This window comes from Ahaetulla prasina, chromosome 7 (genome assembly GCF_028640845.1).
Source record: "Ahaetulla prasina isolate Xishuangbanna chromosome 7, ASM2864084v1, whole genome shotgun sequence".
Lineage (NCBI taxonomy): Eukaryota > Metazoa > Chordata > Lepidosauria > Squamata > Colubridae > Ahaetulla > Ahaetulla prasina.
In genome coordinates, this window is record NC_080545.1 from 68,680,622 (window position 1) to 68,697,256 (window position 16,635).

The 16,635-nt window shown below is 36.2% G+C and overlaps 2 protein-coding genes across 3 annotated transcripts in view; one reads left to right on the forward strand and one right to left on the reverse strand.

Annotated features, from left to right (window-relative positions):
- The window catches only part of ANKRD54 (ankyrin repeat domain 54), a 43,366-nt gene that overhangs the window by 11,335 nt on the left and 15,396 nt on the right, over positions 1–16,635 (forward strand). The gene's annotated exons all lie outside the window — the stretch shown is intronic.
- On the reverse strand, positions 212–14,543 carry EIF3L (eukaryotic translation initiation factor 3 subunit L). Of its 2 annotated transcripts, XM_058190163.1 has the most exons (13): positions 14,432–14,543; positions 14,082–14,130; positions 11,677–11,887; positions 11,202–11,281; positions 10,231–10,292; positions 10,030–10,099; positions 9,241–9,314; positions 8,360–8,531; positions 7,963–8,117; positions 5,787–5,957; positions 4,200–4,697; positions 3,545–3,625; positions 212–423 (listed from the first exon to the last, which is right to left on the reverse strand). In XM_058190163.1, exons 1-13 carry the CDS (start codon positions 14,459–14,461, stop codon positions 385–387), a joined length of 1,692 nt encoding a protein of 563 aa, XP_058046146.1. In that variant the 5' UTR covers positions 14,462–14,543; the 3' UTR covers positions 212–384. The 2 variants fall into 2 exon arrangements, with proteins under 2 accessions (XP_058046146.1, XP_058046147.1); XM_058190164.1 differs by lacking the exons at positions 11,202–11,281; positions 14,082–14,130; positions 14,432–14,543 and having other exon boundaries at positions 11,677–11,755.

Sequence of the window (16,635 nt, forward strand, 5' to 3'; positions counted from 1 at the left end):
AGGCTCACATTTTTACAAAATCAGCATTAATGCAGATCACGTTTCAAAATAGAGGTGAAGACCTGTGCTTCAGTCCTGGCAAACACTCTGCCAGCTATCCAAAAACACTTCCAATAGAACGAAAGTAGGCAGGCCCTACAACTAAGATATCAAAAGAAGCCAAAGATTAGTTATTTCTCCCTCAAAGGGACAAATGAACAAACTCCAGAGATACAGAGAAATGTCATTTATTTAATTAGACCTTCTAGTTTTTTTGTATGAGCACAGCCATCTGCTATCCAAGTAAAAATTGCAGAGATTACAGAAAATTCCAAAATTCTTAGCTCATATTTCTTCCAGGCTTGCCCTCTTCAAATAGAGCAAATAGCTGATGCAAGAAGAGTTTCAAGGTCTCTGGCCCATCTTCTTCAGGGTACGATTCAACTGAAAGAGACAGACATCTAATTACAAGTTAACTGGGGGAGGGGGAGATAAATACCCACATAGTTAAGCACTTCAGTGTTATTGCCACAATTATACATTCTCCAAAAAACTGTCTGCATTCTACCAAGAATGCTGAGTGCAGCTGAATGAGCAAATCAATCTAGCCCACATGCAGACTGTACTAAGGTAGACAGATCTGAGGTCAGACCACCAACATATTTGTAAAAAGAGATGGGCACCTGCAAATTACACAAACTACAAATGATTTTAGCAGCATTTTATCCAAATCTATACTGGCAAAATTGTTTAGAAATCATTTCTGGAAAACGACTAATTCAACTGCTAAAAAAAACCTAGAAAAAGAATTTTTGGGTTATTGAAATTGGGAGATTCATAGCAAAGATGGTGGTTGCAAAGAATTCATACTCATTAATCCAGCTAGTTATCTCAAATCTTTTTACTCTTGGGATTGCTTTCAGAAACCTCATTACACAGAATTATTTCACCTCCTGCATCATTTTCCAATTTTTTATGCTATATTATACATTTTTAGAGAATTACTTAGTCTCTCCTTCAGCAATCATGTAATCCCCACTCATGTGAATGTGACCAACTAGTTATGTATTCTGAAGGTGAGACAATACACTACACTCTTATCTCCTAGCTGGTGGGATGCAGGGAATTGTACTGTACATGAAATGTGCAGAAAAAGCGTAAGAGGTGATAGAATATATATGGAGAAGGATTATTCCAATTTATGACATTAGAAAAGCCACCCAATAAAGTAATAAAGATCAGAATCATAGAATGTTTTTATTATTATGGAGTATTAACTGATGATTATAATAAAATCAGTGTTTGCTGCAAGTATCACAATTGTAGAAATAAACAGATTGCTTAACAAATGGTTCAGTATTTAGAGGGAGGATGTGTGATATGAACTTGATTGTTTAATGGATTTGTAAAGAAATGTGAAAGGAATGCTTGTGGTGATGTTGGAGACTTGTTGATTTGGAACATGTATTTCTATTGCCATGTTGTTGGTTGAGAACCTGAATAATTTCATCAAATGTTGAATTTTATGGTGCAGCAAAATTAAATGAAATTTTGCAAGGAAAACAGTGAACAATTATGAATGACAAAATGGGGAAAACTAGAGGAAGTAGATGAATTTGTGTATCATAATAAAATGTTTCGATAGGAAAATGTAGAAATTTTAAGATGTGTGAATACTAGGAGAATGGCACTGAACAATATGTAATCTATTGCAAGGAATTCATGAGAAATAGCAAAAATAGCTGCATAAAAAGTGTGCTTCTGCCCAGTTTGTTATATAGGAGTGAGATTTGGATATATCAAGAGAAGCATAAAGCTAAATAGAGTAGGAACACTGTACTTAAACGTATATGATAAAACAAGGAAATAATTAGAAATGAGTGGGGACAATAAGACTAAATATAAGAAACCAATATGTTGAGTTGGTTTAGCCCTACAGAAAAAATGATCATCGAATTGCAGGTGAAAAATAATAAAATTATTAAAAAGGGTTAAGAGGAAGGGAAAGACTGAGAAGAAATTAATGAAGTCCTGAAAAACCCCAGAAGTTTAAATAACAAAAGGCAATATGTAAATATGATGGAAACAGAGATGGTTTGCAAGTATTTTGAGAGGTATAGAGAAATGCAGAAGTGGTAATGACGTAAATTAAAATCAGTTGCTTCCTTTCTCTTATTTTAGATGCTTCTTTGGTTTATTGGTTCTTATTCCTTTCGGCTCCTTACACAATGATGCTTAACCTGACAGGGAACAATGTAACAGGCATGCTTATATGAAGTTGTAAGATTTTAGTGATCAAGAAAACCAACAGAAAGTACATATTACAGAAATTATTATCGTAAACAATATGGAAAATAGAGCATAAATATTTTGAATATATTCAAAATAATTCAGCCATTTCTATTGCAACCATTTGTTGTATCCCTTTGTTTGACAAGTCACTGCAAAAAAACTCCAACTAGCTGTTGTAAGAGTCACCTTGTGATCTTCATTAGATAACCCAAAATTAGCATCTTCAAAATTAGATTTGCCTGGCATTATTTGTAACATAAGCTGCTTAAATCTTGGCAAGCCTCTGCAAAAAAGTTGCAGTCTAGGAGAACATCTTTCACCGACTCTGACCTTTCATTCTTATGAGGGCAAACTCCCCTGACCCCTACTTTTCAACATAACTACAATCATGCCACTTAACGCAATATGATATCTACAATGGCTAGGATTAAATAAGACATCTGGAAAGCATAGTTATAATTGAGGCCATTTTAACCATGCACCTTCTTATGAAGCTGGCTGATATCTTGATTTTATTTTAAAAATAATGATGATAAAGTGCATCACAGAACTCTAAGCAAACCTTGTATTAACATACAATTTGTTGATTACAAGTAATTAGGAACTGAATTCTGGTGGGATGGCAAAGAAGGGTTCTTTTTCTTCTATCCAGAATAAAAACAAAGCAGGCAATTCAGGGAAGTGGGGAGCCTTTCACCCCCTCCACAAGAAACTTGCCAACTTCCAGCAGTCTGACAATCTTTGAGGGCTTAATCACAAGGCAGCTTTACATGATGCTCATCTGATAGCTTCCTTCCATTTTCCTGCCATGATCCCATGTCAAATGACCTCAATAGAGAGTACCAAGCCGTTTCAGTTTTTTAAAAACAAAATAGGAACTAGGGATAACTATTTTACTTACACACACACACACACACATCTTTACTCCTTTGGATAGATTGCTGGGTAACACAGTGACATCTTCAGGATAGCTAAAACAGCCACATTTTGCTCTCTGGGCAGCAGGTTGCCGAGGAGAATGCATGGGATCTTTCTGACAATTCCCTTTTCTCACAGAAAGAGGGCAGCAGTGCCAGCAATTGCTTCATTTTGGGGTTGCATACAAATACTGTTTGGAATAACTGGTGCTCTTTTAATATTTGACCACCTTTGTATGGAAAGAAGCCCAGACTGAAGCAAGAGGGAAGTGTTAAGTTTCATGGCCACCAGGTTTTGGAAACTATGCCATTTATTTGTTAATAAGTTTCTCCTGTGCATTCAGCCATTAACTTACCTCTTCAAATTTATGAATCTGACGGATGAAGAAATCCCCATAGCGTCGAGCAACTTTTGTATCTGCAATATGGATCATGTCCTGCCAAAAGGCAAGTAGAAATTAGCAACATATCTGGATTCTTCTAGGAGACATCTGCTGGGTATTATGTCTGTTCTAGGCTGGGATTAGGGTTTTATTTTTATACTGCCTCGTATCATGCTAAAGCATGACATGTTTATCCAGATTAGGATTTGCTGTCATGAAAATGAAAACAGACTTGTCATGTTACCTGCTATTATCTTAGGCTGGATTTAGACTGTTTTAGTCTGTTTGGGGGTTTCTACCTGAAGCTCACGCCCCTAAGAGAGGTGGCTTAGTGATCTGGTCTCACAAGGGAAGGGCTTCAGAGAAGGGCAGGGGCCCCACCTCTACTACTATATGGCCCCTGAGAAAGTCAAGGCAAGGGAATAGTGGGAGTATCTAGTTTTTACATCAGTTTCCAACACAGATTCATCTATTAAGTATATAAAGGAACTCAAACCCAAGAGAAGATGTCAATGAGTTTGATGATGATACATTCCAGCCATCCTGTTGACTGAAGTTCAGTACATCTAAATAGTATCAAGTTCAGGTACTATGTACTACTGTCAGAAGGTTTGGAGAAACGTCAAACCTTGTCAATGTAGAAGTCCACCTCAGAAGCTGACTGGAATTCTCCATCCAAGGCGGAGATGCCACTTGTCCAGACCAGGTTTTTCATTTTGTGCTTGAAGACCAGCAGTTGGATGCAGAATTCTTGCTCTGTGAGGTCCAAGAAGCCAGCCAGTTTAGTCACAGGCATAGTAGTGTACAGTTTTAGGAAACTGCGGATGGTGGACAGCTGAGCTTGCTGCTGGACTTCATCAGCAAAGACCTTCAACTGCTGCAGGTATGGTTCCTTATGATAATTGGGATGCACATTGTCGTAGTTGGGTACCACAGGCGAGACAAATTTGGGACAAGAATAGCTGAACAGCTCTTCATATACCTGGGGATCTCCCTTCTGCATCCGTAGCATCTTATCCCCGTACTTCTCTCTAAGCTGCAGGTGAATGCTTTCATCAATGCGCATTGGATACATGGCAAGCGCAATAGCCAGAAGAGCATGCATCTGCTCATTTTGCTTGTTAATCTGAAAAATAAACAATTCCCATAAGAAACATTAAAGATAAATTACTCTTCACATCTAAGAAGATATGGTATATGTGTAGCAGCTACTGGCCAAGAAGCACACCGTTAAGACTTACTTTTGCCATGAATTCATTGGTAGCTTTCCAAAGTAAAAATTAGACAAGCAAACGTACAGTGACATACAAATGGAAAGTAAAAGCTGCCCTGATCCATTAAGCTCCCTGAACATAGACAGTGGCATCATTCTAGTTCTGCTTAATAGAACAAGTCCTTTGGATAACTGGGTTAGCTTAATATAAAGGGATTTTTAAAAAGCGCTTTGAAATATACACTGTATGCTTTTGATGTCACTATTTTTCTTATCTATTCTTGCCCCCCACTTTTTTTTTTAACATTTCAAAAATAAAATCCCAAAGAGTTCTCAGCTCTTTGAACATTAACTTTGAAGACCAACCAAATGAGGAAAACTATCTATGAGAATTCATGACAGAAGTGATTACCATATTTAAGAAAACAACAGCAAGAATAGGAAGAACTGAGATACTGTCATAGGCATATGCTAGTGAAAATGTCCCCAGACAGGATATATATTAACAAAGAGTATAAAAGTTAGCACAGTTCACAATAAGGAGCCGGTCCCATAGAAACCAATTTTGAAAACAGTATCACTATATGAAGTGATAGGGGAAGTGGGAGAGGGCATCAGCAGCACAACAGCAGACTAGGGAAATAGACAAATCAAATCAAATTATCAGTGTCCAAAAGTGAAGACTGAAGTTTAATATACCTAGGGCAAATCAAAAGGATCAAAGAATAAATTGTTTCCTGAAAGATTTAATCAGTTACATACTGGATATATCTGGCGGGAGCTATTGAAGCCAGGAAGGTGAATAAGGCTCAGCTAAACCAGGAAGCATTGGCAATTTTTTTAAACCAATTGACTTGAACTGAAAGCTGAAAGAGGAGTACTACATACTTCTTGATATCAATGAAACTGATACTGATAGAATTGGGCTGAAAGATCATCACTGACACTATTAGCAAACAGAAAAGCTTTTTCAAGGAGGGTAGAAGCCTTTCTACATTTTACCATTTCATATTTGTAAGTTGTTCTCTGGAACATGCTCTTGGTCCTCTGGATATACAGCAGAATATTAGCAAAGACACGGATTGCATCTTGGTAGCGTCGCATCATGAAGTATGCAAAGCCAACATAGTAATAGGTGGTAACCTGGCATTCTGGCACTCGTGAGTACATACTCTGAGAAGGGAGAAATGAGACATTGTTCAGCCCACGAGGAATCAGGAAAGAAATGTCATCAGTTTCTACAGAGAGTGAATGGCGTTATTCCAAAGTCTATATAGCCTTTGTAAGGAAGGAAGGAAGGACTTGGCAGCATAGTTACGATTTACAACCACAATTAAGCCCAAAATTTCTGTTGCTAAGCAAGACAGTTGTTAAGTGAATTTTGCCCCATTTTACTATCTTTTTGTCACAGTTGTTAAGTGAATCACTACAGTCACTAAATTAGTAATACGGTTATTAAGTGGATCTGGCTTCCCCCTTGGGTTTGATTGTCAGGTCAGAAAAGGTGATCACATGACCTCAGAACATTGCAACCATCATAAACATGGATCAGTTGCCAAGTGTATGAATTTTGTTCATGTGACCATGGGAATGCTGCAATGGTTGTTAAGTTTGAAAAATGGTGGCACTTTTTTTCAGTGCTGTTGTAACTTCAAACAGTCACTAAATGGATTGATGTAAGTTGAGGACTACCTGTACTGCCCTACAGTGTCTCTGAAGCACTGCAGCAGAGTACCTCCTTATTCAGTCTTAATGTAGCATTTTAATCCTACAACTTTCAGAGAGAGAGGCCTGTTAAGTTCCTTGCAGCAAACATAATGAAGAGATACAGAGTACCTTAAACTTAAACAACAAGACATTGTTATTTTGTTTTATTTAAACCAATCTATGATTTTAAAAGCAAATGTATTCAACATTTTTAACCCAAACTTGTTCACAGTTATTTTTAAATAGTTATCTTCAGCTAACTGGCAAAAAAAGGGCAAAGATACACATTTTTCTCCGATTAAAAGGTATAATGTAACAATTTCACCATTGTAGAGATCTCATGCTACAACCTTCCCCAACTCTGTACTTTCCAGATATGTGATTTGACTCGACAGGGTGCAAGTAGCTGTCAAGAGAAACCATGGCAATCCTGTGTGAAATCACATGAGCTATTTATTTTCAGCTCAAGCACATCCCAAATTAGATGGGGCTATATCTACTGTATCTTAAGAGAGACATGGTGGCTCAGTGGCTAAGATGCTGAGCTTGTCGATTGAAAGGTCAGCAGTTCAGCGGTTCGAATCCCTAGTGAGGTCCAGCTTCGAACCTAGCAGTTCGAAAGCATGTAAAAAATGCAAGTAGAAAATAGGGACCACCTCTGGTGGGAAGGTAATAGCATTCCGTGCACCTTTGGTATTCAGTCATGCCGGCCACATGAGCATGGAGACATCTTCGGACATCCCTGGCTCTTCGGCTTTGAAATGGGGATGAGCACCGCCCCCTAGAGTCGGGAACGACTAGCACATATGTGCAAGGGGAACCTTTACCTTTTATATCTACTGTATACAGATTACTGGTTTTCTTCATATTAGCTTGTTTATAGTATACAATTTATATGACTTACCAGTATTTGGAATCAAGGGAATAGTAGATTTATAGTAGGGGAATAGTAGGGGGAAAGTAGGTCGTATATGAGGGGAGAAGCACAGCTAACAGTCACCAGAGAGGAAAAGAAGTAATTTCAGAATATGCGTTAATGTTCTAAATTATATTAGCGTTAAAAATGGGTTATAGCTTGAAAAGTACCATTTTGTACGAAATGCAAAACCTGAACAGTAACAGATGGCTTAGTATTTAAATGCCTGAGAATATAAAAGCAACAGAAACTTTTAAAGAGACTCCACATCTCTTTTCAGGTCAAAGAACAAAAGCAAGCTGGAAATCTCATTGTACAGTTCTGAGACATTCACCAGGCTCAACCTGACATCTATTGTTTAGATAAAAATTATTTTGCAGAACATTTAGCATCCTACCAAACAAAATCTATATATTTATATAAACATAACTGCCCAGAGCCAAATTCTTGAGACGGATGGAGATATAAATCCATGCAAATAAATAAATAAAATATTCCAGAAGGGAAATGTCCTTTTTAAAAAGTCCAATTTTAACACAAAGGTGACTCTATTACCTTCTTGTTAAGCTCAATATTTTCCAGAACCTTAATGGCTTGATAATAATCACCCAGCAATGAATGGAGGCGCAGCAGACCCACAAGGCTAAAATAGCCCAACATCTTATATAAAGAATGACGACCATATTCTCCAGCAACACTCTCAGGGTCACCTAAGGGGGGAAAAAAGAATTTGAAACTATATATGTGAACTCTAAATGCAACAGTGAATAAAAATGCAAATTTCAATCTGCCAGCTTGATTCCCGATCAGAATGAAGCAGCTGAAGACTGAATGAAACAGATGATCAGAATGAAAATTGCTAGACCTTCCTCATGAATAAATTACTGGATAATTATTATTGATAATTGATAAATGGTAAAGCCCACTCATTTTAAAATATTTATTTCCTTACCTCCACTGGTATAGACTTCCAGTTGTCTGTTGATGTTGGATTTGTCCACTATGGAATATAACACATTAAGAACACTGTGGACATTCCAGATCTTAGGATTTAACCTCAAGAAATCAATTTCTTCCTCAGATTTCTTGGCAGTCTTGCAACGATACTGACTGTAGGACTGAAACTTTACAAGAATATAGAGAATGCAAGAGAAAATGAGGATGGTATTATTTTCCTCCTTGGGCTTTTTTTTTTACATAAGCAGAATAAAAATGAAATGACTGAATAAATTGGAATTATCCAAAGGCAAAAGGGAGAAAGGAAGAACAATTCATCAATGAGTACAAATGTTATGTTGTATTATAGCAAAATCAAATTATATACTATTTTACAAATGAAAATAGTAAAGTTTTCTCAGTGCTAATCAGAAACCAAATTACAGCTATAACAATTTGTAGGAGGAAAAACAAATAATGTGAGAACCCTGAATAAAATTACAACTCATCATTAAAAAATTATTCCAAGTCACTAATAATAGGCATAGTCAGATCCAAAATATCTATAGTATACGTCAAACAGAGCTGGCACTAAACAGAGTTTAAATTCTGTCGAGCACTCAAAATTCCATACAAATTGCAATCTTATATATCTATATAGAAATAAATCCCTCTTTCTATGCATATATATAATCGGATATCTGCAGTGTTCCAAGACAGAAACTGAAAGATATAAAGATTCCAACCACAAAGCACCTGGAAGTCTTACTGCTTTGGGAAGTTTTTTGCAAATTATTTGCATGCTTAGCATCTGATTCTAGCAATCTTTGTAGATTTTCAACATTGTTAAAAAAAAGGCACGTGGAATAGACATAAGAGTACAATCCATTTTTATACCTGATATATAAATTCATCTATAATATCCCAGAGCCACTGATTGGGTAGTTCTAGAGGAGCTGGGCCATCTGCATCTAGAAAGGAACATTCATATGGAATATATGGAAAATGAATAATTCAAAACAAAGATTCTGTATGTTTTTATTCCCCCCACATCTTACCGATAAACGCATTAAAAAAAAATCCTGGACTGCTGACTGAGCAGTTCCAAAGGCAAGTTAGAACCTAACTTTATAGCATTATTAAACCATTCTGCATTGTGCCAAAACCCACTTCATAATGCAATTTATTTAACAATTGGGGTAGGGTGGGGTGGAATCTATACATTGCTGCATTTTCCAATAAACAATTATTTTTAATCCAAATTAGATCCCACCATTAGTTAATGAACACTGAATATTTACTAATTTAACTTACTAATTTAACAGCTTGCACTGTTGCTTCTTGGTTTAATTTTACATGCTTGTATTGTTTTCTAGGCATTCTAAATAAACCTTATATCATAGCAGATCATGTCCTTAATAGAACAAAATATAAAAAGGAAGAGGAAAAGCCAAACAGAGATGTACAAAACCAGAATAAAGAAGTGGATTTTTCTTTTAAAAAATAAAGCTATACAGTACTAACAAAAGGGGTCAGAGAGCTTCAGAAGGCTTTCAGAAAAAGCACACTTGGAAACAGTTATATATATTAGGATGTTAAATTGACTAAATGTTACTCTAAATATAGAAGATATATTCTTATTACCTCTTGTACAATACAAAGAATTATATAATTTTAGAGACTCACTAAGAATGTAGTTGAAGAGATTGCAGTAATTGTAATAAGATTCAAATCTTTGTTCCAGGGTTGGGCCACCCTGCAATAAATGAAGAAAGAGTAAATAGTTGCCTAAATTTCTGAAATGAATGATCTCAAGAGTTCTCAGTAAACAGAGTAATTGCACAAAAAGTAAATGTTTTTTTCATTAAGGACAAACCTGATACTCACACTGACTTTAGCATAGATGTGTCTGTAATACAACTCCTTGTACAAAATCAGGAACACAGCATCTACAATGAAAGAAAATCTATAATCATTGTATTTGTATTTGCCTTTGAGTTTTTCATTCAGATGGTCTTCAAGTATTTGATACAAGTGAAAATAACAAAATATATCAGAAATCCAAAAATTTCCTTTAACAGATATGTCACAAAATATGCTGTAAACACCCATCAACAACATGATTCTCTGGCAAATAAAATTTCATAAACTGTCTGAAAGTTAATGAAAATGTTATGCTAGAATATGCTACAAATACATTTTTGTCTGAACACAATCTCTCTTGCTAATGAGCATCTGAGATACGGTGATCCTACACTGCCATTAAGATCCATTGACTGCAACTATAACAAAAAACAGTTTGTTCTTATTTTGATAAAAACTAGTCATGTTGTATATTAAAAAATCACAGCATTGCACTATATTATATAAACTTCAAGCATCGACTGGTATTGTTAAAAATTTATTCAAGGATACTGAGTGATGCAAATAGGAAATATGCTTAAGGTAGAGATTTCTTCTGGCAATAGAGATCCTCTAATTAGTTGACACTATAATATCAACATCTTAATACAGTAGGGTAGGATGCAAAAGTTCAAGGACAATTTTTTTTATATCACTTCTTAAATTATCATGAGTCTCACAAATTCAGTACAAAAAACAAGCCAGGTATTGCTACTATAAAAAAGAATAAACTCTTCTGCTGAATCTCATTTTTAGGCTTCCCATATAAATGTTGGAAATGTGGATCAAATCAGATCGCATGTGACATATCCTGTTACATTAAAGGAATCATTTGGAGTTAACAGAGTTCAATGCAATTTTTAATCTGTTTTCTTCAATATGTACTGGTCCCCCTCCAATTACTCTTCCAATACACGACCAAAGTCAGAATAATATTTTCTATTAAAAACTCTTACCATTTCCAACCTGTGGTGCAATAGCTTCTGCTTCTGGCCATGGTGTGTTTTTAAAGAACCTTTCTGTTAGTTTGGTCCAACTGCAATACACATCAGTATTTAGAAAAATCATGGCATGACTGACTATAATAAACCCATATAACAAACTACCACAATTTACATGACCCCCTCTCACTTTTTACCAACTCTACATATGTAAAAATTTCCATGAGAAAAGTGATAAAGATGCTAAAGAACAAGATTTTTCAGTGGCTTATGCCATCATGTGGGCAGATGGCACATCACTGAAAAATCTTGTTCTTTAGCATCTTTTTTACCATTTTTCTTATACCTGCATAATCTTTCATTATTTCCCATTATATATTCACAATTATATATCTCATTAATATTTTATCTTTTTAAATGTAATTGAACCATAAAAAGAACTAGCCGTACTGATAATTCTTGCTCTTTTCTGGAGCAAAAGAAATCATACCTGTTTTCATAGATGTCTTGGATCTCATACACCTTCTGATCAATGACATCACTAGATATGCGACTGGCCTGAAGCTCATACACTTTCTGGTCAATCAGATCTGAAACAGTCTTATGAAAGTACTGGATAAAATTTTTTATCACTTCTGGAATCACCTGATAGGTTTGCTGTTCATATTGCCGTTCATAGGCTAAATCCTGTTTTGGATCTCCTGTGAAATACAACAACTATATTAAAACATAGTATCAGAAAGATATAGAACAGCAACATTTTGAATCTAACACTTAAATGCATGCATCTGTTTTAGAATCCTCATTTTTAATAAAATTCGTCAAATGTGATATGCCAGGAAGGATGAATGAGAAGAGGAATGATAACATACTGATGAGAATACCATCCATATAAATACCATTACTTTCATACTTGCAACAATATATCATGATGAAAATATATAATAGCAGCATTTGCATGATGATATCTGTCTGTGGCTCATAGCCCATCATACGCCACTCAACACTTTGGCAACATTAGGGTTACTGTGGAGGTCAACAAACATGAATATTACTAAACAAGACAACACAGGTCGGAGGGAAAAAACATATAGAACGAAAGCAGGCATTCTGAAAGGCCCTCAAAAATGAGCTTGGGGATCCCATGAATTTGGGGACTCTGCTAAATGTGATATTTAACTAGATGCACTCTTTGTATGCTTTGCTGTCATTCCGTCTTATTTCTTGGGTTTTTTTTTTACCATGCTTTTATATTGTCTTTATTCTAATTTAAGTTGGGCTTTTTAATAGTATTTATGTATTTTGGACGCAGTGGCTTAGTGGGGAAGACGCTGAGCTTGTCGATCGAAAGGTCGGCAGTTCAGCGGTTCGAATCCCTAGTGCCGTCTAACGGAGTGAGCTCCCGTTACTTTTTTTTTTTATTGAAAAAGTTTTACAAAATTCCCCCCCTTCCCCCCCCCCCCGACTTCCCGGAACAAACACAAGGTATAGTAAAAATAAAGCAAACATATACTAAAAATTTTTCCTTCCTAGCTAAATTCCTTCACAAACTACCTTCAATTCTCATCAATTCCTAACTTCCCCCAAAACAATCAAAAATAATACATCCTAAACATTCAAAGGCAGTCTGATAACTCTTAGTCTGATATCTGTTTTGGATATAATCAATCCATTTTTTCCATTCATTTAAGTATTTTTCTTGCGTATTGTTTTTCAAAAAGGCTGAGATTTTTGCCATCTCAGCCAAATTGGCAACTTTCAATATCCATTCTCCTATTGTAGGTACTTCTTTTTTTCCCCAATACTGTCCTATTAATAATCTTGCCGCTGTTATTAAATTTAAAATCAACTCAGTCTCAATTACTAAGCTCCCGTTACTTGTCCCAGCTTCTGCCAACCTAGCAGTTCGAAAGCACGTAAAAAATGCAAGTAGAAAAATAGGGACCACCTTTGATGAGAAGGTAACAGCGTTCCGTGAGCCTTTGGTGTTGAGTCATGCCGGTCACATGACCACGGAGACATCTTTGGACAGTGCTGGCTCTTTGGCTTTGAAACGGAGATGAGCACTGCCCCCTAGAGTCGAGAACGACTAGCACGTATGTATGAGGGGAACCTTTACCTTTTTACCTTATATATTTTGTTCTATTATGGATGCTACCCAGACTCACAATGGGAATTTAAGCCATGGTATTCTTGGTATGTAAGTCAGTAATTCAGTAATATTTATTTCTTAATTAAAATTTGCTTTTCAACTGCAGCTTCAGAAAACATATGGAAGGCTTTTTTTCATTATATTCATAAACTACTTGAAGAAGTAATTTGTTTTGAGAGAGTAACTGCTCTATAATCACCCAAATGAGTTTGATAACTGAGTGGACATTTGGATTTGGATCTTCCTAATTCAGTCAACAACTTTAAAAAATATGTATTAAATAAAATCCCATTATTCTTAAGCAAGCTTATATGAATAAAACACCTATAGGCTACAAAAATGGAAAGTACAAGAATGGAAATGCCTAGGAGTTACTTTTTACAGCCAAATTTTTAAATATCTAATTTCCACTCATTTTTTTCACATTTTAGCCTATGACTGCAGATTAAAAGCAATTGGCAAAGAAACAAACAAGGAAAAATTAAAGTCGCTAAGCCAGATATAGGTCAAAGAACTTTCTTTCCATAAGAGACAAATATCAAATGTTTAATAAAACACATGGTTATCCCTTTTTGGGTGGGGGTTAAAACTGAATACAGAAGTGGGCTGGACTCAAAAGCACTTCTTAAGGGTACTGCCACTATGTGTGTAGCACAACACACATCTAGGATAGTAAGTACTCTTTGCCTCCTAACGTAAACTTGAAGTAGCAGGACCATCAACACGAAAGTCTACAGACTCACCTGTGTGTAAATCATAATCCCCTGTATAAGCATATGGGTCGTAAGAGCCCTGCGAAAAGAGAAGGGGGGAAGGGAAGGCTTGAATCTGGTACAGATAACACGGTGCAACATGCTTAATCGTTTGCCCCCACGCCCCATATGTGAACACCCGCGGGTTTGGAAAACAAGACCCTCCTATTCGGCTTTGCTTTTAGTGACAACTCAGCCTAGCAACCCCTCTTCCTTCCACTACTACAGGGAGGCACCCGCCCATCCCTTTCATCCGAAAGCGCCAAGCGAAACCATCCATGAAGGTCCCAGTTCTCACACGCCAATCAAGATCTCAGTGAATAGATACGCAAAGCTTGTACCTCTTCGTAATCGTCCACCGGGTATGACATGGCGGGCTTAAGAGCACGGGGGGGAAAAGAGAACGCACACCGCCGACCAGCCGAACCAGGCTGAGAACGTTGCAGCAAAGAAAGTCTTCCGGCCACCGCATTTGTGGGACTTCCATCGTAAACCGGAAGCCGGCGGTATAAATAGTCCGTTTGGCGGACAACTTAAAATACTGTAGGGATAAGCGGGACCGTGTTAATCTGCTGCTAATACGAATAAGTAGACGTGCTACATTTAGTGTGCCTGTGTGTATTATAGGCCTGACGGCAACCATGCTTAGAAAAAGTAGTGTATTTGGTACACTACGGTTAATTCTGTTATGAAAGAAATGCGGGTTATAAATCTATTGAATAACAGATCTCTGTTAGATGAAATCAAAAAACCCCTAAAGCGTTATCTGATCTGCAACATAGATGATCTAGTTGCAAGATCGCAAGCAGGGTGAAAATGTCACAAATTTCCATTGGTTTTTAGTGACCAGAACTGATGGGATTTGACAAATGAATAGAGCAACAGGTTTGAATGCCTCATTAATAATCACTACCCAAGAATTTTATTTTATTTTATTTATTTCGTCACAACAATATATGTAGGTATCATACAAAAAGATTATTTATTTTATTTATTTATTTTTGTCACAACATCATACAAAAAGATTATATAGTATACACACATATAAACATATATAGGAAGAAGAAAAGAAAAACAATAGGACAGGAACGGTAGGCACGTTTGTGCGCTTATGCACGCCCCTTATGGTCCTCTTAGGAATGGGGTGAGGTCAATAGTAGAAAGTTTTTGGTTAAAGCTTTTAGGATTATGGGAAGAGACCACAGAGTCAGGTAAAGTATTCCAAGCACTGATGATTCTGTTGCAGAAGTCATATTTTCTGCAATCTAGATTAAAGCGGTTTACATTAAGTTTAAATCTATTGGTTGCCCTTGTATTATTGCAATTAAAGCTGAAGTAGTCTTTGACAGGAAGGACATTACAATAGATGATTCTGTGAGTTAAACTTAGGTCTTGTCGAAGGCGACGGAGTTCCAAGTTTTCTAAGCCTAGGATTATATAGTATATAAACACATATTTGAGTAAATATTAGGAGGTATAAGCATATATATATATGAAAAGAAAAAACAATATGACAGGAACGGTAGGCATGTTTGTGCGCTTATGCACGCCCCTTATGGTCCTCTTAGGAATGGGGTGAGGTCAATAGTAGAAAGTTTTTGGTTAAAGCTTTTAGGATTATGAGAAGAGACCACATATTGCCTCCTAACCTAAAAAGTCAATTTTCTTTTCATAATAATATGAAATTAGATAAAACAAATTTCTGATTCACAATTGCAACTCAAATGAATTCATAATTACTAAGGAGGAATGGTGAAAATATATAAGAAGGTATAAACAAAGTTTAGCCACAGCTAAGACATTTCAGTACCACTATTTTTATAAAAGCATATTCTTTACCCCAAAGAGGAGCAAAAGAATTACAAAATATTAGTTTCCTGAGAATGTTCCTGTACACTTTCAATAGGAAAAAAGACCTAGGTCTACAGAGGAAAAAAATAATAGAAGACATGACACCAAAAGTTAAACCTACTGAGTTTCTGCCCTGTGGGGTTTATTTGTCAATGCTTAATACTACATTTATAACAACAAATTGTCCTTGAACCTATATGAACCCTTTAGTTTAGTTTGAACAAGAGGTAGACATTACAATCCAATGCCTGGAAATAATATCTTCTCTCAACACTGAAGTTTAAAACTTGGTAAAAGGATTTGTGTAATTTGTAGCTATGGCAGTGTGCTTTGCTGTTGTTTCATTTTTGGGGTCAAGTAATTACAGTATTTCCCCTAGAAATGCTTTCTTTTCTATTTTTCCTGCCTTGGATAACTTCATTAAATTTCCTAGAGCTGCACAAGTACTATATTATCCTGGGTATAAATGAGGTTTCTAATGAAATGTTGGTATGCAGTCTGCATTTCTGTTCAGGATGGTTCAATAATTAAAACCATATTTGCTTTTTCTTCCCCTGAAGGGGTAGCACTATCCTTTTCTGACACTTGGGATGTCCAACTACCCTTCTCCCTTTTCACATTTAGATACCTCTCATGTGTAAGGTGTGCTGTTTTGCTTATGCAAAGATGCACATATGAAAAAGCATTTTATTCT